The sequence below is a fragment of the Cynoglossus semilaevis genome, chromosome Z (assembly GCF_000523025.1).
Source record: "Cynoglossus semilaevis isolate Cse_v1.0 chromosome Z, Cse_v1.0, whole genome shotgun sequence".
NCBI classification, from domain to species: Eukaryota; Metazoa; Chordata; class Actinopteri; order Pleuronectiformes; family Cynoglossidae; genus Cynoglossus; species Cynoglossus semilaevis.
Genome location: NC_024328.1, coordinates 13486376 through 13511151, shown reverse-complemented (window position 1 = coordinate 13511151; position 24776 = coordinate 13486376). Strand labels below are relative to the sequence as shown.

General features: G+C 42.5%; 6 protein-coding genes across 11 annotated transcripts in view; 3 read left to right on the top strand and 3 right to left on the bottom strand.

The window, feature by feature from the left end:
• LOC103397956 (regulator of G-protein signaling 3-like) overlaps positions 1-6766 on the top strand; it is a 23539-nt gene extending 16773 nt beyond the window's left edge. For 2 of the 3 annotated variants that reach the window (XM_017042989.2, XM_025053313.1), the window contains exons 19-27: positions 1876-1987; positions 2135-2307; positions 2556-3159; positions 3908-4131; positions 4322-4368; positions 4471-4569; positions 4904-4965; positions 5063-5229; positions 5694-6766. In XM_017042989.2, coding sequence (XP_016898478.1) covers positions 1876-1987; positions 2135-2307; positions 2556-3159; positions 3908-4131; positions 4322-4368; positions 4471-4569; positions 4904-4965; positions 5063-5229; positions 5694-5921 — 1716 coding nt within the window. In that variant the 3' untranslated portion in view covers positions 5922-6766. Of the gene's footprint in view, positions 1-1875; positions 1988-2134; positions 2308-2555; positions 3160-3907; positions 4152-4321; positions 4369-4470; positions 4570-4903; positions 4966-5062; positions 5230-5693 lie in introns of those variants that run through there. The other variant, XR_003048945.1, reaches the window with a different exon arrangement.
• A 319-nt stretch (positions 6767-7085) lies between these two features.
• On the bottom strand, positions 7086-7779 carry LOC103397938 (myosin light chain 4). The gene has a single exon (XM_074559977.1). It carries the CDS (start codon positions 7746-7748, stop codon positions 7161-7163), a length of 588 nt encoding a protein of 195 aa, XP_074416078.1. The 5' UTR covers positions 7749-7779; the 3' UTR covers positions 7086-7160.
• A 136-nt stretch (positions 7780-7915) lies between these two features.
• Positions 7916-13231, top strand: gpsm1a (G protein signaling modulator 1a). 2 transcript variants are annotated; one of them, XM_008336380.3, is made up of 5 exons: positions 7916-9456; positions 9769-9874; positions 11790-12159; positions 12229-12426; positions 12520-13231. In XM_008336380.3, the coding sequence occupies exons 3-5, from the start codon at positions 11827-11829 to the stop codon at positions 12736-12738; spliced, it is 750 nt and encodes a 249-aa protein (XP_008334602.1). In that variant the 5' UTR covers positions 7916-9456; positions 9769-9874; positions 11790-11826; the 3' UTR covers positions 12739-13231. The 2 variants fall into 2 exon arrangements, with proteins under 2 accessions (XP_008334602.1, XP_016898490.1); XM_017043001.2 differs by lacking the exon at positions 9769-9874.
• Positions 13232-14253: 1022 nt separating this feature from the next.
• On the top strand, positions 14254-18107 carry LOC103397936 (transcription termination factor 1). Of its 2 annotated transcripts, none has more exons than XM_008336378.3 (11): positions 14254-14348; positions 14664-15032; positions 15182-15291; positions 15406-15591; positions 16029-16107; positions 16263-16387; positions 16543-16738; positions 16870-16962; positions 17084-17149; positions 17273-17358; positions 17632-18107. In XM_008336378.3, exons 2-11 carry the CDS (start codon positions 14686-14688, stop codon positions 17883-17885), a joined length of 1542 nt encoding a protein of 513 aa, XP_008334600.1. In that variant the 5' UTR covers positions 14254-14348; positions 14664-14685; the 3' UTR covers positions 17886-18107. The 2 variants fall into 2 exon arrangements, with proteins under 2 accessions (XP_008334600.1, XP_008334601.1); XM_008336379.3 differs by lacking the exon at positions 14254-14348 and adding an exon at positions 14397-14415.
• Positions 18108-18308: 201 nt separating this feature from the next.
• Positions 18309-21464, bottom strand: endog (endonuclease G). Its single transcript, XM_008336376.3, has 6 exons — positions 21249-21464; positions 19668-19861; positions 19451-19592; positions 19097-19206; positions 18931-19012; positions 18309-18650 (listed from the first exon to the last, which is right to left on the bottom strand). The coding sequence occupies exons 1-6, from the start codon at positions 21423-21425 to the stop codon at positions 18453-18455; spliced, it is 903 nt and encodes a 300-aa protein (XP_008334598.1). The 5' UTR covers positions 21426-21464; the 3' UTR covers positions 18309-18452.
• A 281-nt stretch (positions 21465-21745) lies between these two features.
• ntng2a (netrin g2a) overlaps positions 21746-24776 on the bottom strand; it is a 7445-nt gene continuing 4414 nt past the window's right edge. Inside the window, exons 4-6 of one of the 2 annotated variants that reach the window (XR_003048946.1) lie at positions 22954-23362; positions 22496-22585; positions 21746-22410 (exon numbers count right to left, since the gene is read on the bottom strand). Coding sequence is in view for 1 of the 2 variants with exons in the window: in XM_025053333.1 (XP_024909101.1) it covers positions 23130-23362 (233 nt within the window). In the remaining variant the exon portion in view is untranslated. Of the gene's footprint in view, positions 22411-22495; positions 22586-22606; positions 23363-24776 lie in introns of those variants that run through there. The other variant, XM_025053333.1, reaches the window with a different exon arrangement.

Genomic DNA, 24776 nt, shown 5'->3' with positions numbered 1-24776 from the left:
TTAAGTATCTACAGTATTTTAGAGCATGGATTCCAAACCCCTTCGTCCGCAGACCTATACTGGGCCACAGAGGGACAAGTTTTTTTAATAATTTACTTAATGCAAAGAGAATCCACTCACTATTTATTTTTCTTCATTTGAAGATAATCTGGCAATTTCTAAAGAAACAAGTCTAGAATGAGTGATTAATCTACTAAATAAGTAAAATTTAGTACTTAGTACTAAATTAGTAAAAAAAGAACCCAGTGATAATCTGTCAATATTTCAAAATAAAATGTCATCCAGACTCTGATACTAACAAAATAAAGACTAAATTTTATTTTGAAAGTTTTATGATCCTTCCACGATAGACACGGTGCCACCGGTCCTCATTACTGGCCGGTACCGTGCAACCAGTGCTGTAGAGCAGTGGTGTCAAACATATGGGCTTGGGGCCAAAATCAGCCCGCTTGGCAGTTCAGTCCGGTCCACTTAATGGATTTTGAAAAAGAAAATACACTTTATGTTCAGGATATTTTTTGAAAAATTCTATTTCATAAGATATGAATAAATAATAATATATATTTAATATACTTGTATGTGTTTGCATAAAAACATGGACTTATTGATAGTTAATTATTATTATGATTACACTGGTGATAATTGTACTGGTATGGCCCACTTGACAGCTAATTAGGTTGCATGTGGCCCGTGAATGAGTTTGACGCCCCCTGTTGTAGAGAGACGTGAAGGTGCTTGTTAAAGGCACAGTGCCACAACAGTTGACAATGCTCAGTACCTGGTACTTCATTCAGTACCTTTTTTTTACATAAAATGACATCTTGGTAGAGGTGGCGCTTTGGCCCAGAGGCCTGTCTCTGTCATTGGTGTAGAACCCCAGGGTTCACCTCCTGGGCAAGATCGAATCCCGGTTAGGGCGGTTGGTACCTTCCAGTGGACTCACCAACCACAGGAAGGTTTAGGGGAGTTGGTACGGTGCAATGTGATTTGGGTGGCGGTCATAGAGACTGCTGCCCCCGTGACCTGGTAACAGATAAGCGGATGAAAATGGATGGATGGATGGATGGACATCTTGGTAAAAACCTGTGAACACACAACTGTTAGCAGTACTGTTGTGTACTCTTCGTCAGTACTGACAAAGGGTTCAGCGGACAAACCTGTGGTCATGATTATTGATTCAGACTGAACCTGATCCTGTAGGACGTAGTGACCTGCAGGAGCTGAACCAGGATCAGTGTCACTGTAATGGATCATATTGATAAAACCGCTGATACACACACATACGCAGAGTTTCTGGGAATCTGCAGTGCTGTAGTTTCATATTTTCTTCAAAAGTGAAGACAAGAAACACGGTGGACTTTGACAGAGGTCAGAGGTCATACTGGTCTCATTTGTGTGTCTGAAGTCACGCTGATGTTTCCTGTAAGTGAAAGTATCCGTTTCCACGGCAATGTTGAGAATTTATAGTTCTGCCACAGGTGAGCCCACATCTTCAGAATGATATAAAATAAAACAGAAAAAAAAGCTTTTACATTCACATACTCTACATCCTGTTGGTAAAAATGATGGCCCAGGGGCCAAATGTGGGCCAGAAACAACCTCAAAGTGGCCCAGTTATTTATTTGACAAAGATATATTTCTGTTGTGGTCCATATTGTGTCATCATCCTAGAGGTTGTTCGACCCAACTGAATGTACTGTGTAATTGAACTGTCCTGCTGTTCATGCTTTTGCAAGTTAGCACAGTTGTTCGTGGCTAATGTTACTAAAGTAACGCTGATGTAGCGTCTGGGAATTTATGACAGCACTTTGTTTAAAAAAAAAAAATCAATGGGTCAAAATGACCAACCAGCAAATATTTCCTTTTGTGTTTCAGGTGACGGTTTTAATATACAACGACCTGATGCTGTTGACCAGAGAGGACGAAGTTGAACGCTGCAATGTCCTACAGAGTCCACTGTACCTGAACACACTGCAGCTCAGAGAAGGTATTTCTGTTTGTCAGTGTTCCCGTGTCGTGGAAATCTTGGAAAAAAATAATGATTTTCAATCATTGAAAAATCAGATGTACTTGAAATGAGTGACTCCGTGTCATGGCTGTCGCCTTTAACCTCTCTGTCCTCTATCACGTCCAGTGCCGTCACATCCCCTCCACATCTACGTCATGCAGACCTCCTCCCAGACGTGTTACCGCTGCGTCCTCAGTCTGGAGTCGTTCAGCATCGAACAGAAGATCAGAGTCCGTCTGTGTCTCTACGACAACATCCATCGCCAGCTGGTCAGCACCGAGGCCTCGCACAGCCATCAGGTGACGTCTCTGAACACGTGACAGAAGGCTCACATGTACAAGTGGTTCTGAAGGTGGATTAGACGGTTAGTGTGTTGCTAATAGCAGCCGCTAAACTGCTGTTTGCTAACAGTGACTATTAAAGATCTTGAAATTTGAATCTTAAATTCTTTAATTTTTCATCTTCACTTTTCACCACGTCCATGTGAGAGCAGTGTGATCCCACATCTGTCCTTCCTCTGGGACTTATTTCTCCTCTTCTCCCTCAGCTCTCAGAACTTCCTTCCGACTTCGGTCTCCTCTCGCTCGGCCCGTCCGACCTCCTCTACCGTCCCTCCTCTCCTTACGCCTCCACCGAGGTCCCCCATGTCCAGCCCCACCATTACTACTCCCCCCGTGATGACCTCAGGCCTCCGTCCCCCTTGCCTTACTCCCCCAGCTCTCCTTGCTCCTCCTCCACTCCTCCCCCTGCGCCTTTCTCCACTCTTTCTCCCTACACTTCCTCCTCCTCACCTCCCCCAAGGAACATCTCAGCTTTACCTCTTTTCCCACCGCTGCCCACTGCGCCCTCCTCTTCCACCCACAGGAGTCCAGTCTGGAAGGAGAGAGGGAGAGCGGAGACGGAAGAGGACGAGAGAAAGAAGAGGAGGAGGCAGGAGGAGGAGAGCGAGGTGGTAGGGGAGAGGCAGCAAGGTGAGGGGGAGAGTGCCTCAGAGACATCAGAAACCACAGGGATCCTGCGGGGACAGAACGTCCGGTTTAGCCACCTATATGACATGCAAGCGAAGCAGGACGAGGACGATGGGAGTGATGATGAGGAGGAAGAGGAGGGAGGAGATACGGAGGAGTTTATCTCCACCTACAGACCTGCAGGTGAGTTTGATACAAAACAGTCAAGCGATGAAAATAAACAACTTATTTCTGTATTTTACCTGTAAGGTAAATCTAGTGTATATTTTATTATTTTTTATTTAAATTTTTTCATAATTACATCAATAAAAAGTGAGTGAGAGAAACTCGTTCAGAGCTAAAACGACTGTAAAATTTCTAATTTGTTGCTCCAGAGTCTTGCGTATGAAAAATGTCATGCCATTTATCGCCACAAGAGGACAGCGTTTACACTCGTGACAAGTTAACTCTGCGACTGTACCGCTAAGAATTGCACTAATGATGATATGAGGACTTCATTATAAAACGCGACCGTAAAGAATATGAATTCAATACTGAAAAAGTCAAACTACAGATTTTAAAATATGGAGCCAAAAACAGGAATGTAGCAGCAGAGAAAAAAACTAACGGACAAACTTGAGAATGTGTTTTCTTCTTCCTCATTACTCCGGTGGAATGTACAGCCCATAAGATATCGTAAATAATTTGCTAATTAGGTTTATAATGATTAAAAATAGCATATATATAAAAGTTTAGTAACTGTGGCTGTAATGTTTTTTTGTTTTTTTTGGTAATTCCTTTCCTTCAAACATTCATACAGTGAAACGTGTTACCGACAAAGTCGGAGCTAAAAGAATATACCAAAACCTGAAGTGTGTTCTTTAAATACATTTCTCAAAACAAACCATTCAAGAGACAAGAGTGTTGAAACAATCGACTGTTTGTTTCTCAGTTCTCCGGCGCTCGCTCTCAGAAGGTTCTCTGCTGCAGGAACCTCGGTCCCCCCGCTTCCTGTCTGACAGCACCATCCATCGGCTGACTCGTCCTTTGACCTTTGACACTGACCCCGATTCGGGCATCCGAACACAGCCTCCTTCTCCCCGCACCCTGAAGAAGCAGCTGACCAAGGAGGGCGTGTCCCTGCACCACATGTTACTCCTGGTCAACGGCACCAAGGTAAAGACAAACCAAAAGGGGTCAGTATTTCACAGTGAACTAAGACAAACCAAGTACAGAGCAGTAGAAACAGGAAGTTAGCGGTGGAAAAAACACAATTTAGACCAGATTATCAGGAAATGTAGACATCATTAATCGAGCCTCAAAGAATCAAACTGTGCCTGACAGTCTGTCCATTTGTTGTGTTCAGGAGTCGGAGTTTGGAAACCTTCACCTGAGAAAGAAAACCAAGAGTCTGTACGTCAACTGTCAACTCTCACTCTTCTTTGGTTATTAATTATCTGATGTCATTGTTCTTTTTAAAAAAAAAAATTCTTTCTTCAAACTTTCTTCATCCAGAGCTGCTGATGTTCGAAGTCGTCTAGCATTTCTGCGGCGCCGTAAAAACTGCACCCGTGTCCATGGAAACAGTTTGGAGAAAGCTTTGAAAAACAACAGGTAAACAACAAGTCTGACCTGAACTGTCAGAAAGACGCAGTGAGCTCATGTAGAAAGATGGTTGTTATTGGTTTTAAAATGGTTCATTGGAGGATTGTTTCCCAAAGACTGGGTCGCGACCCTCAGGTGGGTCACAAGAGAATTTTTTTTGGGGTCGTCACGCATCAATTTTCCAAGGAGTTTACGAATAATGTCTATTGACTTGAGTCGTGAAGGTTTGCGATTTTTAAATTATAGGTCCCCGGAAAAAAGTTTGGGAAACACTGCATTAGAGTCTTATTAAATTAGTTACTTTTTGTGTTTACATTCTGATTAAAGTGTTTTTTTTCTCCAGGCCGTCTCCTGCAGAAGTGCTGCGATGGGCCGACAATCTGGAAGCTTTACTGTCCAATCAGTGTAAGAAACTGTTCTTCTGCACAGACTGGTTTTCCTTGAGTTTGAATGATCAGTCTAAAGTCTCTTCTTCTTCTTCTTCTTCTTTCCTTCTCTTTAGATGGCCTGGCAGTTTTTCGTCACTTCCTCCGGTCAGAGTTCAGCGACGAGAACCTGGACTTTTGGTTAGCTGTGGAGAAATTCAAACGAATACTGCCAGTCAGCAAGATGGCCGCCAGAGCTACAAAAATCTACGACGAGTTCATTTCCACCACGGCAACCAGACAGGTAACTGCATGTCTGTCCATCTGTCTTGGGAATGGTCTAAGGCAGTGGTTCTCAAACTATGGTACACAAGCGCACCAGTGGTATGCGAGCGCTTTCTAGTGCTACGTAGGGAAAATTCACATTTTCACATTTACATTTTCAACTGAATAAATCTGAAACATACCATGCACAATTAGTACAACATTCAAACATAAACATCTTTCTAAACATTTCTAAACATCTCTCCTGTGTGGTGGAAGCTAATAGTGAAGGCCTATGCTGCTATATTCTATTGTTGGTAATCATAGTGGTACTCAGAGAGATCAATGTTTTCTCAGGTGGTACAGAGTAGAAAAAGTTTGAGAACCACTGCTCTAAGGCACATGTGTCAAACTCAAGTCCGGGGCCAAATCTGGCCCGCTGTGTATTTATATTTGTAGTATTTAGTGCCTTACTTCTGACTTGCTTCTTTCTCTGTCCTGTAGGTAAATGTGGACTCATCGGTCAGGGAACTGACCAATCAAAACCTGCGTCTGGAGATTAATCCCACTTCCTTCCAACTGGCCCAGAATCAGATTTTCAGCCTCATGGAGACGGACAGCTACCCACGATTTCTCCGGTCACACCTCTACGCCCAGTTGACCAATCAGACTTCGAATACAGCTCTGGAGTCCACCAATCAGAGTGGGCCTGTGTCTGTCGGTCAGTCATGACTGACAACGGGACAGAAGCTCTGATCTGATCAGAGGCTGTGATTGGCTAGCTGAAAAAGCTGGAAAAATGGCATATCCAAGTGCATTGTGGGAAATGTGGGATGCAATGTCGTCATTCTTATAGTCAGAGAATTTCACCTCTGGATTAATTTGTTATTTTTTTAGTCCTTAACAGGTTTGTTTTAGACTGAAATAATAGTCACTTGTGTCACCGTGTTTATAGCTTTGAGCTCACATTAGCATGTGCTGTATGTACGCACACTTTGTTTTAGCATGCTGTGAGTTCTAGATAGTTAACTCGCTGAGCATTGTAGCTGCTACTAAAGATTAGCATGCTAACACTTTTGGCATTTGGATCAACATCAACACTGTAGAGCCGCTAGCTTGTGTGTCAACACGGAACATCCACGTTCATGTAACAGCGGGCTAAAAAAAGTTTGAAAGTTTGACCTGATATTTTCATGGCTGCGATCTTGACAAAAGATGAAAATTTTTGAGGAAACGTCTTTATTAGAACCGTTGATCCACACCTGAGGCTCTGAGGTTCGGTCGGTGTCGCTGGTTGGATTTAAACAGTTACCTGTACTACTTCACGCTACTACCGCAAACTGACCGTTCATGTGACTCTGATGTACAGACCTGTGAGACGTAGGACTAAAAAATAACTCCTGTTTTTTATTTGCAGATGTTTTAAAACAGATTTTAGAAAAAGTGTTTCTGAGTTTCTGACTCTTTTAACTGTAATTAACCGACGGTCAATCTGTACCTGTGTCCGTTCACCTGTTATTGACTTGTTTGATGAGTTTGAAGGAAACCATCAATAAATTGTGGCTCTGAGAGACGCACTACCTGTGGTTTTATCGGCGGTCCCAAGTGAGACCACCTCCGTGTGGAGCATAAACTCACCCTCTGCCCTGGCTGCGGCAGCTCATCAGTTCCACTTCCAGTCCACGCCCCCCCCCCCTTTTTTTTAATCCCATTCACCTGCAGTTTAATTTTAAGAATCAACATTTGCTTTGTTTAAAAAAAAGGCTACGAAGAAAATGTAGACACTTAACAGATAGATATAGTAGATAATTAACATTACTCTACATGCTTTTTGTTTGTTTATAAACCACAGTAATAATTTTATTGCTTTAAAAAAACTGACCACACAACAACACGTTTCTGTCATGACCAGCGTCAGGTTTATTTCCTGCAGGACAAAGGACAAAAAAAGTCCACAAAACTTTTTTTTTTCTAACCAGCAAGGATGTGTTTGACAAACTCAGTGTAGTTGATGTGTCCGTTGGCGTCCTCCTGTCCCACCATCAACCGGTCCACCTCATTCTCGGTCATCTTCTCTCCCAGCGTGGCGAGGACGTGGCGGAGCTCGGCCCCCATCACTGTGCCGTTTCCCTCCTTGTCAAAAACCCTCAGACCCTCCACGAAGTCTTCAAAGTTCCCCTGCTCTTTGGTCCGGGCCACGTGCTGCAGCATGGGCAGGAAGGTGTCGAAGTCCAGCATCTTGACGTTCATCTCCTCCGCCTTTGGCCGCCCAAGGAGCTTCAACACCTCGTCGTTGGTTGGGTTGTGACCCAGCGCTCGCATCACGTCTCCGCACTGGGTGTAGGTGATCTTCATCTCACCCGCGGGCGTCTCGTCGAACAGCGTGAAGGCGTCTTTGAACTCCTCGATCTGATCCGCGGTGAATTCCACCACGATGCTCTTCAGGTCCACCTCTGGAGGTTTTGGCTCCGCCGGCTTCGGAGGTGGAGGAGGCTCCTCTTTCTTCACCTCCACCTTCTTCACCTCTGTCTTTTTTGGTTCCACTTTCTTTGGAGCCATCCTGCTGCAGGGCTGAAGGACACAGAGAGGTGGGGATGTTGGCTGTTTTATAAGAGCCAGAGGCGGAGTGAGAGTGACGGAGGGAGAGGCGAGAACGGTCGACCAAAGATGGAAGAAAACTGGAATAGAAACACTTAAAGATAAGAAGCTTCCAGAACCAGAGGAAAACCTTTTAGGAGCTGCTGTTTCATTTGAATCCAAAGAAATGGAAAAATAAGGAAACCAACTTACTGTGCGACAGGAAATATACCTACATTTACTACAAATACCACATTTACACAGTACCGTGGACATCAAATCAAATTCTAATACTTCCAGGTTTGATAATCTACACATTTATAAAAGTATTTTTTGAAGTATTTATTTAATATTTCCTCCAAATATTAAATTCAGGTCCAACCTTTAGACATGAACTCACTGTCTCCCTCTCCTGAGGTGTTGGTCTGATATGGAAACCATCCGAGTCATTAACATTCCCTGCTGTGATAAGGACACTGATTACCACTGGAGCTATTTTCAGTCTCCATATACAAACCCCCCACAAACCCAACCACAGGGGGCAGCATGTTTTTTTTCTCCTGGTGGTAGTACTAAGCCCAAATAATTGGTTGTGTCAGAACAGGCAGAAGGTTGAGGGAAGAGTTAAGGGAAGGTCTGGGAATGAAAAGAATAATAAAAACACATAAGAGAAAACTTACAGCAGGTTAGGTTGATAAAGGACAAAAGTCCAAAAAAGCTTGAAGTGATGTTTTAGGAAAATCAGAGAAAGAAGAGGCCTGGATGTAGGACATTGTGTCCCCACCATTCACTTTCCAAACCATGTCCCCTCCAGTATTCCTTTACCAGAAATATGTACAAACACACAGTGTGCGTATACCGTAGTTTTAGTCACTTTTAGTCACCGAGTCAGCCTTTGACTCTCTCCACACTGACTGGACATTACCATCTCTCAGAACTTGTTAGGACACAGTAAGGGTGACATCTAGGGGCAAAATGGACAAACTGACTTTTTGCATTACTCGCATGTTTTATTGCCCTTAAATGCTCTTCTTGTCCCACTTTAAATTTACATTAAATTCACAACATAATTTAAAGCAATTTATCTACAAATCTACAGTTTTAGTCTATCAGTTTTTACGTTGTGCTAATACCACAAAACTTCACGTCATTCCGCAAAACCAGGGTGTGGTAGAGACGGCACAAAAGAGACGTCCAACTTTCTTTGGTGATTATTTAAATTATCAACAAAAAAGTGCTTTAATAAAGTGCTCGGAATCTAATACTCTGTATTCATATCTGCGAGTGTGTTTTTAAATGTTTTTTTGTGAGGCCCACAACTGAAGAATAGCTCTTTCTAGGTTCTACTGACTACTTCGCAAAAATGCAGGAATGTGTAAAAGAGTGTGTTTGTCAGCGAGAGAGAGAGAGAGAGAGAGAAAGAGAGAGAGTGTGTGTTAGTGTGCATGGGCAGAGTGAGCCAGGATTTGGAGCCTCTCTTGGGTTACCATAGTAACCGTGATGTAAGCTGGGGGGGGTTGCCCGCTTTCTCTTTCATTGTGTCAGTATGTGTGTATCATTGTGTGTGTGTGTGTTTGTGTCACTGTGGATAGAGGGACTCCAGCAAATGAGACAAGAGTAACGACCTAAAAGAGAAGAAAACACAAACGAAGGAGTTCTCACTGGAAAACGACGAGACTATGACGTTGAAGTGAAAACTGAATTCATCTGGTGAAATGATTTAACTTTGTTTCAACTTCTTCTTCTTCTCTGTCGGGTGTCGGATGTTGTTGGTTTTTTGTCGTTCTGATTTGAGAGCAGTACTTTTGGAACACAAACGTTGGTTTGCTTCTCACTAACTTCATTTTTACTTTTTTAAATTTGGGAGCTGGAAAGTTGAGGTCGGACTAACTGAGTCGAAAAAGAAGTCTGGTCACCTTTAATATTTTCTTAAATCAGCAAAGACCTGTTCTACGTTGATCCAGACTAACTTAATCCAGACTGATTTATTCTGATCTTGCAGGAAACTAGAGATCCTTTGTCCAGACTAGACTGGATCTAGACTAAATAAATCTGGACCAAACTCTCAGTCTGACGACCTGGCGAAGCTGTGAGAAACCATCATAACAGTAAGTTAAAAAAGTTCTGTTAGGCAACTGGATGTGAATTTTCTAAAAGAAGACGTTTCACCTCTAATCTAAGAGGCTTCTTCAGTTCTAACTGGTGGTGGGGAGTACAGCAGATATATACTCTAGGTGTGAAAGAGTAAAGCTACATCAGCTCCACCCTGTTGGGTGGGGCCTTGGGGTCAACTGTGAAAGTGTAAACAGTCGTAAAGAGTCGGACGGGCCGTTGTGGTCCCCATCAGAACGATTTCTGTCACCTGCCTCTTTGTTGTGTGAAACTGAGGTGAAACTTTTGGGTATTGTTCCTAAAAGTGCTTTGTAAGTGGGTGATAGGTTGTGTCTGAGTCCACCTCCTGGTTTTTCCAGGTGGACAAAAATGGCTTCTTTTAAAAGTGGCCCCTCTCTCAAACCATCTGTCTTCCCTGGCCAAAATGTGTACATTGTTGTCCTCAAAGGAGTGTGTTTTGTCCTTGAGGTGTATGTGAACAGCTGAGTCCTGTCCTTAGGAGTTGGTCCTCCTGTGTTGGGCCATGCGCAGGTGTAGCGGTTGTTTAGTCTCCCCAATGTACAGGTCCGTACACTCCTCACTGCACTGAACGGCATAATCCACATTGTCCAGCTTGTTTCTTAGAGATGAACCAGTTTTTGTCTTAGGGTGTTGTCAGGTTTGAAGTGTACGGGGATCTGGTGTTGGTTAAAGATCCTCCTAAGTGGGCCTCTTTTTGTTTGTTTTTAAAAAAGCCCATCTGGGATAGCCACAGATCTTGAGATCTGTCCTAATGTGTCCCTGTTCTCTCATCTAACCTCTGTTGGTGGTGGGAATGGTGTCTGCCCGTGACTGTAGGGTTCTGACGACTCCTAATTTGTGCTCCAGTGGGAGGTGTGAGTCAAAATGGAGATACTGGTCGGTGTGGGTTGGTTTCCTGTGTTGAGTTGTCTGTCCTCTGAGATGTGAACCGCACAGTCCAGGAATGTAAGACTGTTGTTTTTCACATCTTCTCTGGTGAACTTGATGTTCCTATCCACTGCGTTGATGTGGTCTGTGAAGTTGTCGACCTCATGGACCTTGATCTTGACCCAAGTGTTGTCCACATATCGGAACCAGTGGCTGGGTGACGTTCCCATGTAGGAGTGTAGAGCTCGGCTCTCCACTTCCTCCATGTAGAGATTCGCCACTATGGGAGACACAGGCGAGCCCATATCCACAGCCATGTTTCTGTCTGTAGAAGGACTTGTTGAACTGGAAGTAGTGGTGGTGAGGCGGAAATCCAAATGGACACAAATGTGGTCAATGGTCAGGGTGGTTCTTACCGGCATGGTGTGATCTTGAAGTAAGCGCATCCTCATTGTTGCTACTGCCTCTGTGCTGGGGATGTATGTAAAAAGTGATGTGATGTCGTAGGAGACCATGGTCTCATATGTGTCCAGTTTTAGCCCCCTTAACTTGTTGGTGAAGTCCTGTGAGTTGGCTATGTGGTGAGATGTGTCCCCGACCAATGGTGAAAGGATGGAGGCCAGGTGTTTGGGGATGTTATAAGTGACTTAATTGATGCTGCTGCTGATGCTGCTAATAATAACGTAAAGATGAGAAATATAAAGCCTCTTCTTTGTAGCATCTTTGCTAGTAAGCGCCTCGCACGCTAAGCTAAGATAACTCAGTAGTTATAAATAGAATACACAAAATATTGTATTTATATCCGTGTAAGATACGTTACACCGTCTTCAACATCCAACATTGCACAGATAAAAGAATCGAGTTCTATTGACAAAATACTTCTGTTCATCTCTTTTTAATCTGAACACCACCACTTCAACTGGTACTTACCGGTACTTTTAAAGCAACGGCCAGCACAGTTACCTATGTACCACGATCTAAGACCAACTGTGGTTTGATCTCTAACCTACACTCTCACTTCAGCTCTTTACCTTGATGACATCACCATTACTGCACCATCATGGCTGACAGAAAGTACTCCAACGGACCATCTCCCTCCATGTCTTCACCTTCACATCAGAATGGACAAATTGGGGAAACAGTTCCCCAAAGTTCTCCACTCCCTCATCAAAATGGTGTAGTGGACCAATTCGAAGGAGCCCAAAGTTCTGGTACCGGTTCTCCTGTCCTTCAGCATCTCCGTTCTAGCAGCAGGACATCAGACCCCCCCTCACATTTCAGAGCCCTTGGAGATTTTGTGACATCTGTACGAGAGGCTGCCTTTCCCAGACCCAGGGGTCAAAGCCTTGGTTCATCTTTAAGTTCCAGAATGAGAACAGCTGCCAGAGCCAGGGTAACTTTGGTAAAGTTGTCTTTTGAGCTCTTGCTTTTTAATACTGTTGACTGACTTCTTCTTCTTCAGCGTCGGGGCAGCCAGCAGGAGGAACCGGAAGCCTTACTAGACCTGATCCTGGAGTCCCAGGGTCAGAGACTGAACGACCAGAGAGCGAGTCTCAGTTTGCTGCCCGATCCAGGAGCAGCTGCTCTGTGTGAAACCTGCAACCTCAACCAGCCCCATGCTCCCACTATGGACTTCTACTACATGCTTATAGATTATCAGGTAGTCACATGTCCTACCTACAGGTTGTGTTTTTTAATGAATACATCATACATTCGTGTGCCTCACGTCTTGTCCACCCATCCTCTGACCTAGTCTGACAGAATGGAGGACCAGCGTTGTTCCCTCCCAGACCTGGAGGATGTGGCCGGGCTCCTTCCTGACGCTCAGGAGGATTTCTTCAGTCTTATCCACAGAGTCCAGTCTCGGAGGATGGATGAGCAGAGAGCCTCAGTGCTGATGTCACCCACAGAGGACAACAATGACAATCACTCAAGCATCTCCTCTGGGCGTCATCATCATCATCATCACTGATGAGCACCACGGTCTGGAGGCACAGAGGCTGTGTACAATTTCTGTGTTTCCAACAACACGATCTGATTCTTCCTTCGGTGTAACAACAGGATTCAGTGGAACCAGGGTCTAAACGTCAGTGCGGATGCATGGAAACAGTGGTTCCGTGTTCTCCTCTGGTCCATTAACTGTCGTGTTTTGCTCCTTATTGTCATTCTGTCATTCTTCATCCACGTGGATGAGATAATCTCATATTAAATTAACCAGAAGTGTTCAAACTGGTCCAGATCATGACTGAAACAAGACCTAACAAACAAGCTTACGTAGGTTATATGTTCAGATCTGAGGAATTTCCACACTGACATCAGTAACTACAAGTTGTCTAGACTTTGAAAATGTAAGGTGTAAAGAACATTGAATGGTCCTACATGGACCAGCCGTACTGTCCTCTGGTTGTTGTTGTAAACCTACCTAACAATTAGTAAATCTTGGAAAATTAAAATTTTCTTTTGGAAACACGATTTTGGAGATGTATTTATATTCAAAATAATATATATATTAAAATATTTTTTTCTTTAAATTTGTCTCAGAATATCTAGGTATCGGAATTTCAATTAACCGCTACATTCTAAATTTTATTCACTATCTTTAAAAATCCGATTGTGAAACAAAATAGTGAACGTAGAATTTTTAATTTCATTCATGGATACAAATTTAAGCATTTGGGTTCATAATTTAAAAAAATAAGTTTAGTAACGCAGTAAAAACCTTAAAACTATTTACGGCAATCTTGTGTGTATACGGTGAATGGTAATGGAAGGTCAGTCGCAGCAAGACAGAGTATGTGTGTGTAAACGAAAGGCAGAGCAGTGAAATAGTGAGGTTACAAGGAGCAGAGGTGGTGAAGGTGCAGGAGTTTAGGTACTTAGGATCAACTGTTCAGAGCAGCGGAGACTGTGGAAGAGAGGTGAAGAATAGAGTACAGGCAGGATGGAAGAGCTGGAGAAAAGTGTCAGGAGTGATCTGTGACAGAAGAGTGTCAGCTAAGGGGAAGGGAAAGGTTTACAGGACAGTGGTGAGACCAGCCATGATGTATGGTTTAGAGACGGTAGCAATAGACAGAAGACAGGAGGCGGAGCTGGAGGTGACAGAGTTAAAGATGCTAAGATTCTCTTTAGGAGTGACAAGAATGGACAGGATCAGGAATGAGGTCATTAGAGGGACAACACAGACAGGAAGGTTTGGAGAAAAAGCTAGAGAAGCCAGATTGAAACGGTTTGGACATGTGCAGAGGAGGGACAGTAGATACACTGGTAGAAGAATGTTAGAGTTGAAGCTACCAGGTAGGAGACAAAGAGGAGATATACGGATGTAGTGAGGGAGGACATGCAGATAGTAGGAGTCAGAGTAGAAGATACAGAGAACAGGGAGAGATGGAAATCAACGATTTACTGTGGCAACCCCTGAAAAAAAGGGACAAGGCCGAAAGAAAAAGAAGAAAAAGGTCGAAAAACGTCTCCGTCTGCTCTCACTCCTCCTCCACTCCTGTCGTAAACCGGAAGTAAATTTACGGCAAACAACGTGTGACTCGCTGTACTGCGTTTCTACCGCGGGCTGCACATTAAAGTACGGTAAGGAAATCTTTAATTTTTAAAACTTACTTTTATCGGTCAACTACTGAATATGCGACAGGGCAGAGTAAGTAAACACTCGTTGCGCTTGTGTTCGAAGCGTGTGCGTTCAGGGAATGTATTATTATTATGTAGGTTTTTCAGTTTTTAGATACATTAGTACAAACACATGATGAAGCTAAAGTTGGTTAGCTTGCACTAAAGCAAGAGAATATCGGTATTACTAAGTACGTAGAACACTGGCCAGATAAACAAAACACTCACTAAGCCTTCTATACGATATGATGACGGAAACTTTTTCTTCTTCTGTTTTAGCATCAACCATTTGCAAAACACAATGAATTCTCCTGAAGGGTCCCTCAGTTCTACTCCGAAAAAGTCAAAAAAGAAAAGGAAGAGGTCGTTGAGTCCGGAGCGAGCTCCTGTGGCAGTAGACATAGACACAACCGAGAAAGTAAAGAACAGCAAGAAAAAGAAACTAAAAGAGAGCAGGGGCCTCTCCAATGTATCTCCTGCTGATGCTCATGTAGAGGTAAACAGTCAGAAAAAGAAGAAGAAGAAGAAGAAAAAGGAGATCCACGAGGAGAGAGGAGAAAATGAAGAAGATACGGAAGAGCCTGCAGACGAGGGTGAAAATGTGAATAAAGAGACATGGTGTGAACCGGTCACTGAAGATTACGACGAGTGAGTTTTCTTCCTGTGTGCAATTGTTAGCACTGAAATGTGAAGTCTCAAAAAAATGAAAATACGCTCTCCATGTAACTTTATTTAAATAGTCTTAAAAATGTACTAAATGCCAAAACAAAGTGTAATTGTCATTGGTCTGTTACCAGGTTGGAGGAGCTGCAAGAGTTTATTCCTAATGTGAAGAAAAGATCGGTGGAGGAGATCAACAAGCTGCTGCGGTACGACCTGCAGCGCTTCAGGGACTTCAAAGCGCAGGGTAAGGGTCCTACAGACCAACATGATTACAAACACTTATATAAACATATAAACACATAAATGATAGATTACTTCATTAAGTTTAAAAAAAATATATTTATCTGGTTCTCTTCAGGAATCTCAGTACGTAACGGGAGGTGCACAGAGGAGGAGACTCAGCGGATCAGAAAGAACGTGTCAGACTTCCAGGTTCTGACTGGCATCACTTCAGCCACTCAGTTGTTTTTCCCCGAGAGATTCAAGGAGCAGACGGCGCACACCAAGAAGCTGAGAGTGCAGCATCGGTTCTTTGAGAGGATTGGTATGAAAACAGTTCTGTTCTCAGCTCTTCCTCAAGCCTAGTTTATTCTCCCTTAATCTACATCCACAGGTCTGTCTGTTTCAAACGTCATTTAAACACATTTTGTGTTAGGCTTTTACGCCATAAATCTACTAGGGGCAGTGCTAGGACAAGAATTTATTTCTTTGCTGACCTCAGTTTCTCAGACGGTAATGAACATGGATAGTATTTACAGGTCATGGTGGAAGACATAAAAATGCGCAACATCGCCCCCCCGGTTTCCAGTGGTACTGCGCCATTTAATATAAAATAAACCACGTTTTGCACATAAGGCAGACAGGCCGTGTACGCACTTAACTTTGAGCATAAACCCAGTGTCGCCAGTGAATCGAATTCTGGTTTTAAATCGAATTCTGTCTCTCGATTCACATCACCTGATCATGTTGTTTTTCTATCAGCTGAAGGAATTCCAAGGACATGCCATCAAGTTTACGTCAGAGCTAAGAAGCTGTTTGACGACAGAAACCACATGGGAAGGTCGGCTAATTATAGTTATATAATAAAATTATTTATTATTATTGTTATTAGTGAATCTTAAATGTTGAGTACATATCACTATCATATACATAATTAATTTCATTCTGTTTTATTGTTTTCTTTGACACCATGTACCTTGTGTTTCCTTCTCCCAGATTCACAGAGGACGAGATTAGTTCTCTGGTCAAATTACAGACGCTCCACGGTAACGACTGGAAGACGATCGCTGCAAAGATGGGCCGCAGCATCTACGCTTTAGAGAAACGCTTTGCAACCTTAGGTAAAACACAAAGTACTTTGATATACAGTTTGTACAGTATGTATACATATGTGTATGTATATGTATATATATTTGTATATTTAATAAAACCAACTAAATGTTTTTAATTTTTCAAATCAAATTAAATTAAATGTGACCTGTTCACGCTGATGCAGTCCAAGGTCACGGCTCATGGAGTTCAGACGAAGAGTCCAAACTGAAGGAGGCTCTGAGGGCTCACCTGAAGATCGTGGCCGAGCAGAATCCCGAAGGTTCTCGTCTGACCAGAGAGCAGCTGTGTAACAATCTGCCCTGGAAGAAGATCAGTCAGCAGGTCGGAACCAGATCCTGGTGCCAATGTCGCCTCAAGTGGTCAGTATATCTGGGGGTGTTGGATAGAAGACTGAGTCCTCTCTTGACTTCTTGACCCTGTCTGAAGTCTCATCAAATTAAACCACCCAGGTACTCGTGAGCTCTGGTCTAATGCTGTTCTTCTGTTCCAGGTTCTCCATCCTGAAGACCAAACTGTCGTCCATTGGCAGCACCTTCAAAAAAGGACCTGAAGGAATCCAGGCCAAAATCAACCTCATCAACACGTAAGATCAGGCTTTCAACCTCGTATCTTGTACATGTGTCGTAGCTTGTATCAGTCTGTTCTCGTTGGTCATGTGCTCTCCCGTTACTTGATATGAAGGCTACATGTACGTGTTGTTTCAGATTGTACAACAAGGGTGTAGACGACGCTGCGCTGATCGACTGGGATGAAGTAGCCCAGTGCGTTGGGTGAGATCAAATGTCAAACTCCTAATATTTTAGTGTACTGTGACTACAGCCGCAGTAGCTGTAGTATTGCGTAATACTGGTAGTAGTAACAGTGGTGTGTGTGTGTGTGTGTGTGTGTTACAGGAATGCGACTCCCGTTTGTCTACAGAAGACTTTTCACCGCTTGAAAGTTTCCAGAGTTCACCATTGGACCAAATTAACTTGTGGAGGTCAGTGCTGTTATCTGTACCTGCCAGTACTTCAGTGCATACTTCAATGGATACATCAGCGCATACTTCAGTGTGGTGCTGTTGTGTTACTAATCTGTGTCACCAATGATGATGCTGCAGTTACACAATATACATTGTATATATTGCCTATATGTGTGTCTATATATGTACAGTAAACCATATTGGTTTGTGTTTATACTTTTTTTGTATTCATATATCTGTGTATTACATGTGCTGTTCTTCTCTTATTCTGTCATTGTCTCCTGTCCTCAGAAATCATTGACATCTTGCATGACAGGGAGGTTCCTCTGCTGGTGGAGCAACTGAGGAAGATGAAGGAGGCAAGGCAGGAGCAGCAGCAGCAGAAGATTGAGGAGGACTCAGAGGAGGAGAGGTACCTGCTCTCTGACATCTTTGCCTCTTCAACCGAGCACAAGGATTACGTCGAGGTGGAGAACACTGACAGTACGTTACAGTTGTCGAGAGAGCCGGCAGTCAAGTTTAAGAAGTTGAGTTCGAAGAAGTGACATGTTACAGTGTGAAGTGAAGACACTGTGGGACTGGATCATAGTTTTCATTTAAATACAATAGCTGAAATGACTTGACGTGGTTAGTAGCATTGACTGGTGTGACAATATTCATACTGCAGTACAATATAAAAGTACACAAATACATACACTTTTAACATGACCATTTAATGTATGTGTTTTCCATTGTGCTAATGTTTGTTTCACTAATTAAAAAAAAAACTAGTTACATAATGTCCACATGTTTGTCAGATAGGGTGGGGCGCCCCCTGGAGTGATATAAGATTTCAGTTTCAGTTTGTAGTGTCTACATGAACAAGGTACAACCAGACAGAAATAAAGTGAAGGTGTCACTAGTTCTGGTTTTGAAAACCACGAAGGATCTGAGTGTGAACGGACTGAACTTCGGGGACATCATGGATGGTATTTATTGTCTGACATCTGCACCTTTGTGGATAAATCAACTCTGTCTGTGGCTCTGATGTCACATGTCACATCAGATCTTGTCCTTTAAAATATGCTGCCTCTGAGGAGGCCTCAGTCCTAGTGACCACTGGGTGGTGCTGTTCACTTGTCAGTGATGGCCTTCAGGCTGCTGGTTCTCCTCATGATGTTTGGAACAAACAGAAGTCCCGAGGCTCTTTCAATGGTCTCGATGGGAACCAGGAAGCGCTCCAGAGGAATCTTCTCATCTACTGGTTCATTTGGTAAAACGTAGGAACGAAGCTCCACCCCTCTGCCGTCCATCTGCTCCAGGATCAGCACCTGAAGAGCCACAGTGTCACTTGGGCTACGTAGGGACCTGACATCTTGCTTTAATAGTGGGTCACAACAAACCTTTTTAGGCGCATACCGCCACCTACTGTACTGGAGTGTGTAGTGTCATGGTATGACCAGTGACGTTTTGAGATAACACAGCCTACTCAAATGGCTTTTATTTTTTATTTTAAACCATATGAATTGTCACACATTTGCATAGATTTTTAACTGATTTACGATGCGATCCCTAGTAGGCTCTAGTAGCAGTGGATCAGAGTGCATTTACCTTGAAAAAGTGTGTTGGAACGGCAACATGGTTTCTTCCAATGACTTGATAACGCACATACAGTTTCCCATCAGCCTCCTGCCTGAAGGTGCACACACAGTAAAAATTAATTTAAGTGCAACCAACTGCAGCACTATAGGCACCACCGCAGAAAAGGACACGATACCTGGGCAGGTAAAGTGGGCCAGTGCAGACGTAGACGTTCAGGTATCGTTTGGTCAAAGAGCGAGACATTGCCTCCAGATGGTTCCAGGAGATCTTGTTCAGGTGTGGGTTCTCAACACAGAAATACAAATAGCAATAAACAAACCACATATACTGTATATATATATGTATATATATACATATATATACACATATATATATATACACACACACACACGCATCATTATATATACACATATATATTTATACATATATACGTATATATTTATACACATATATGTGTATATATATATATACGCACACATATATACATATATATTTGTACAACATACGTGTGTGTAGTTTTGTGTGGTACCTGTGGAGCGATGTTGCTGAGGTAGAAGGTGTCATCCATCGCTTTCTGACTCCACTTGTGATTTCCTGCAGCTGCCAGGTGTCCTCGGTCGAAGCCACTCCCCTTATAGTCCTGATTGGTCGACCGATGAAACACATGCACACTGGAAGGTGTGAGGCCAGGTTAGTTCCTGACATAAAATATACTTCAAAAACGTTTTCTTTTTTACTATTCTCACCTGTCATCCTCTTTAAACTGGCACAAATTCCTGTCTGATGAACCGCTGACGGAGCCGGAGTTCAGCTTCTCTATTACCCAAGACGCAGTGCGTGTCCTAGGGTCGTAGGAAGTGACGTAGGACTCTCTGGTCTTGATGTTGGCCAGTGATGGAAAACCATATTTCATCACAGCCCCCGACCCACCTGGACTGACCTGGGTGAAGTCAACAGTGGAATCAGGTCAATCTCATTAGACGTCCTTTTCTTAAGTAGTTGTAAACAGTAACACATACATAGTTTTCCCTCTGAAAAATGTTCAGTTACTTATGATTTTTTATTTCTAATCATGGCCAGGTGGATTTGAACCCAGAAACTTCTGCAAAGCAGGTGTAAATCCACCACAGCAGCTCCATGAGTAAAGTGTAAATTTAATGACATTTTCATTTTTTTTTTTTTACATTTCAGGGGCGTGACAAATCATTGCTAATTTTATAGTTAATCTCCAGTTAATTTTAACAAGCTCCAACAAGTAATTTAAATAATATTATAAGTTTACTCACTAACACAAACACACCCACAAAACAAACAAAAACTACCCAAGACATAACCTAAACCTGAAAAGCACACATTAATTCATTCACTTTTAATATAAAATAAGCAGATAAGGCACAACAAAATATGTTCAAAAATTCAACAATTTCAATGTCAACAGGTCTCTGTGGAACCTGTAGCGAGGGCAGCTATGTATATGTTGTATAGGGAACATATAAGGTGATGGACCGACCGGAAGTGGGTGTGGCGTTAATGTACGGAGGTGTGGAACTGTTATTAAAGTTAACCGCAGACTGCCTCCCGTGTCCCGTCTGGAACTATCTATGTGATATGAACAGTATATGTTACAAAACCAACAACTCCTGTGGATTATATGGCCATTTGTTACGAAAACATCAAAATTAAAAGTAGAAATAACCCAGCGCCACGAAAAAAAGTCTTATTTTTTCGGTATACTGCACATGGGCGCCTTTACGGCATCAAAAGAACTAAACGTTCAACAATTTCAGACGCCAAAGTGTGTGTGTGTTTGCCGCGAGTCTGCAGTTTGACTGACGCACCACTCAGCCTGTCAGCTACCGCCTTATCCGCGAAGTGGCAGTAGAATTTATCTTTATCTTTATTGAGATAGACTGCCCATAGACAGACAGGTGCATGAAATGGTTTATTTTCAGTTCAGTTAAGTAATGTAGAATGAAAAAGCGGAACAAAATGTACCATAATCTGACCGAACCGTAATTCACCATTTTCCTCAGCGAGAACTTGTCCCCACATGGACGAACAGGTCCCCACAAGCACGGCTACCCCAGTTACGCACAAACACATGGCTAGCTGTTCTTTTAAGGACATTTAATCGTAAACCATTTATTTGTACAGGTTAACCAGTCTTTATCCTCACAATCTAACCATAACTCACGTATTTATCTTAACTTTAACCACAGTATAAGTATAAAAAAGTATAAAACAAACGTCTGCCTTCTTACTACCAACTTTATTTTCCATAACCTATTGATACAGTGACAATGTCAGAGTGAGACACGAATACACACCGCCAGCTCGGAAGCCTCAACACTCGGTACCGGGAGCACGGGGAGTCTGCCGAGAAGACCGACTCCATCCTGCTCCTCCTTCCCACCATTGGGACTCAGCAGACGTGTGACGGCAGCTCCGACTCCCACCCCAACAACCAAAGTCGCCCCGGTTCGACACCACCGGCTCATCGTCATGGTGCGGCTCAATCGCAAGCGACGCGCTCTGATGACGTCATAAACCGCCAAGGACAGGTTCACCTGTTTTGGTACTTGTATGTATCATGTACATATTATTATTATTATTATTATTATTATTATTATTATTATTATTATTATTATTATTATTATTATTATTATTATTATTATTATTATTATTATTATTATTATTATTATTATTATTATTATTATTATTATTATTATTATTATTATTATTATTATTATTATTATTATTATTATTATTAACACGTACATTATATCAGCTAAAATGGTTCTGTAACAGTGTTTATTGTGTAAAATACGTTCAAATACAACCTTAGCGTTCGAAATTGACAAACAGTCATTTAGAAAAAAACCTCAGCGACCACGCTGTTATATTTAGAATATTTATTTTACTTCCGAAAACTATAGTTGAACATGAAATGCACAGCTCTACTCTTTAAAATAGTTTTTACACATGTGAAACGTGAATTAATAACTAATAACCCGAACGCAGCGTTTAATTAATTTAATACATCTTTTAGCTCTTTATTTACACATTCAGTTCGATGTTGACCAGTTTAAATAAACATTTCATACAGTCAATTCAGTCTGTCAATGTTATTAACAACAGTTAACTAGAAGAACAACACATACTATCAGTACCAAAGTTTACAAGTCAGGCTCATACAGAAGTAAACATGACTGTGATATCAGAAGACCCTGGCTCTCTGTTCCAGGCCAATTATTTTATATAAAAAAAGTTTATAGTTTACAAAACAAAAGTTTTTGGCTTTTTTTTATTTTATCGGGTGACCCATTGTAGAATCAGTGTGACTCCAGATTAATGTGCTGGTTCAACAGTAGGTGAAGGTCATTAGACCCAAAGTCAGCAGGTAAAAACAGGACGTGCGTTCGTAGGAATCTGCAGCGTTGTCGACACAACCGTGCTTCTTAAGGCAAACAACCTGTTCACAGAGTGGACCTGTACATATGATAAAATCATAGTAACTAACACGATATATTTTCTGGGATGTTCCATGTCCTGAGTATGTCAAATGACTGTTTACCTGTGAAGTTACTGGGACAGATGCAGCGCTGAAAATCTACGCAGGTTCCACCATTTTTACAAATCAAAGCCTCTTCATCGCATATGTTCACTGAGGAAAAGTGAAATGACAAATAAATCATTGCAAACAAAGGTTAACAGACTGTATAGTTTTAAGTAGGGATGTCCGATAATATCGGCCAACTAATAGCATCTACCCAATATTAGCATAAATCTGTAAGAATCGTTATCGTTTTTTCATCCAATAATGAAAACCCAATAATGCAATGCTTGGGTTTTGCCAAATATGCTGCAATCGCTTGTAGGGTCCTGAGAGGTTTACCTCAGTTTTCGGGGCAAATGGCCGCATATTGTTGATGTTTGATATCGGAATTGGAAATGAAGTGTTTAGACAATATCGGCATATCGGATATCCCTAGTTTTATGATGTTACAGCTGATGCCATGCTTAAGTGTTCACCTGTACAGCTGGCTCCGCCTCCTCTCCAGGTATACCCAGGTAAACATGAGTCACAGCGCCTCCCTGTGACTCCGACTTTGCACTGACAGGGACCAGTTTCAGAGCAGTGAGGGGAAAGACTGCCCTCAGTGTCACAGCCGCACTCTGGCACAGGCGGAGACATTTCAGTGTGATTATTACTGTTGTGTTTGAGGACACACTGCCTTATGTGCTAGTGTTTGTGTGTGTATGTGCCACTGACCTACGCAGACATTCTCATCATCTAGTGACAGCGAAGGGTTCCTATAGTAACCGAGACGACAGTACTGACAGTTCTGTCCTCGTGTGTTGTGTTTGCAGCTCACACACGTGATCACGTTGATGAAGTCGATGTAGCTGCAGCGATTGGAGTGACCGTTACAGTCGCAGTCTGAAGGAAAGAGAGGCAGAGGAGACGAAGGAGTGATAATTGTGTTTGTGAATATATGATACACATTCTTCCAATGCTAGGTTAAGCTAATCTTGCTACATGACTTGGACAGACATGCGGCAGTCAAGTTACACATTGACAGGAGTCAGGAGGAACAGGAAGGATCATTGATGTTGGGCTGGAGGTCGTGGAAAACCAGGATGGAGAAAGTCTCTGGATGATAATTGGTTTGTGGAAAAAAGTAGGGATGACGTCCAATTGTAGTGTCACATGGAACCATTGGTATCGTCTAGAGGGGTGAGGGGTAGGGGTCAAGGGTGAGGGACGAGTGCAGGCAGTCTTACCCAGGAAATTGACATAGGCGATTTTGGAGAGTTGACTGAACTTTGGTCCTCCTGGAATCAAAATCTTCTGGACCGCTTAAGATCAGACAAAAGGTTGTTGTGACCGTGGAAGTGAACATCATCTGTTGAAGCTGCACCTACAGAAGCTACACCTAACTCTAGAGTCAAGAAAAACTGAACGACATACGCTAGCTCATTGGCTACGGAAATATTTCTTAGCAACAGGGATGCTACTGTGGCTAACGTAGTTTCTTGTGGTGTACCTTTTTTCTCATAGTCTTTATCTGCATTCTTCTTCTTTTCTTCTTTTCTTTTATCCTCTTTTTCCTCCCTTGATTCCTCTTTGACTTCTTTCCTCTCTGAAGCTTTGGTTTTTGACAAAGGGGGGACAAGATTATGGTAACAGAATTTCCCGATTCTCTTATGAGTTAAAAGGGCGTGCAGTAGCAGCTGCACACATTGTATATACGTCTATATATTATACAGCTGCTCATTCTTTACCTTTATCCTCATCTGCCTTCTCTTTATTTTCAGTGGAGACCAACTCTTCTGATGGACCACCAGCATCTGAAGTCCTGCCACTTAACACTTCCTCCTTCTGTGTTTCTGACGGTGACAAACCTACTCTTGAATCTTCTACTTTGGAAGTAGACACTGGCCCAGATTCTTGATCTGTCGTGGGAGAGTTTGTCTCCTTTGGTTTCTCTTCACTATTTTCTCCAATTTCTTGACCTGCTAAACCCGAATCCCGTCCAGGTTCGACTGAATTTGATCCGGGTGTAACTGGTCTGTCAAAAAAATCTGGAGTGACACCAGATTCAACAAAAGGCACTGATCCAGAAGCTTGTTTAGTATCTGGTCCAGGATCTGATTCGGGTTGAAATGAATTTGTTTCTTCTGCAGAGGGAAATGAGAAGTCCACCGGAGCCAAATCACCAGGAGGTTCAGATTGACTTAAGTTGCTGGAGCTTTGATCTGACGTATCATATCCTTCTTTAGCAGGAGCAGGGAGAGATGCTAATATATCACTGGAGGTCAGAGGGGTGGTATCTATCAAGTCTGGTAGTAGT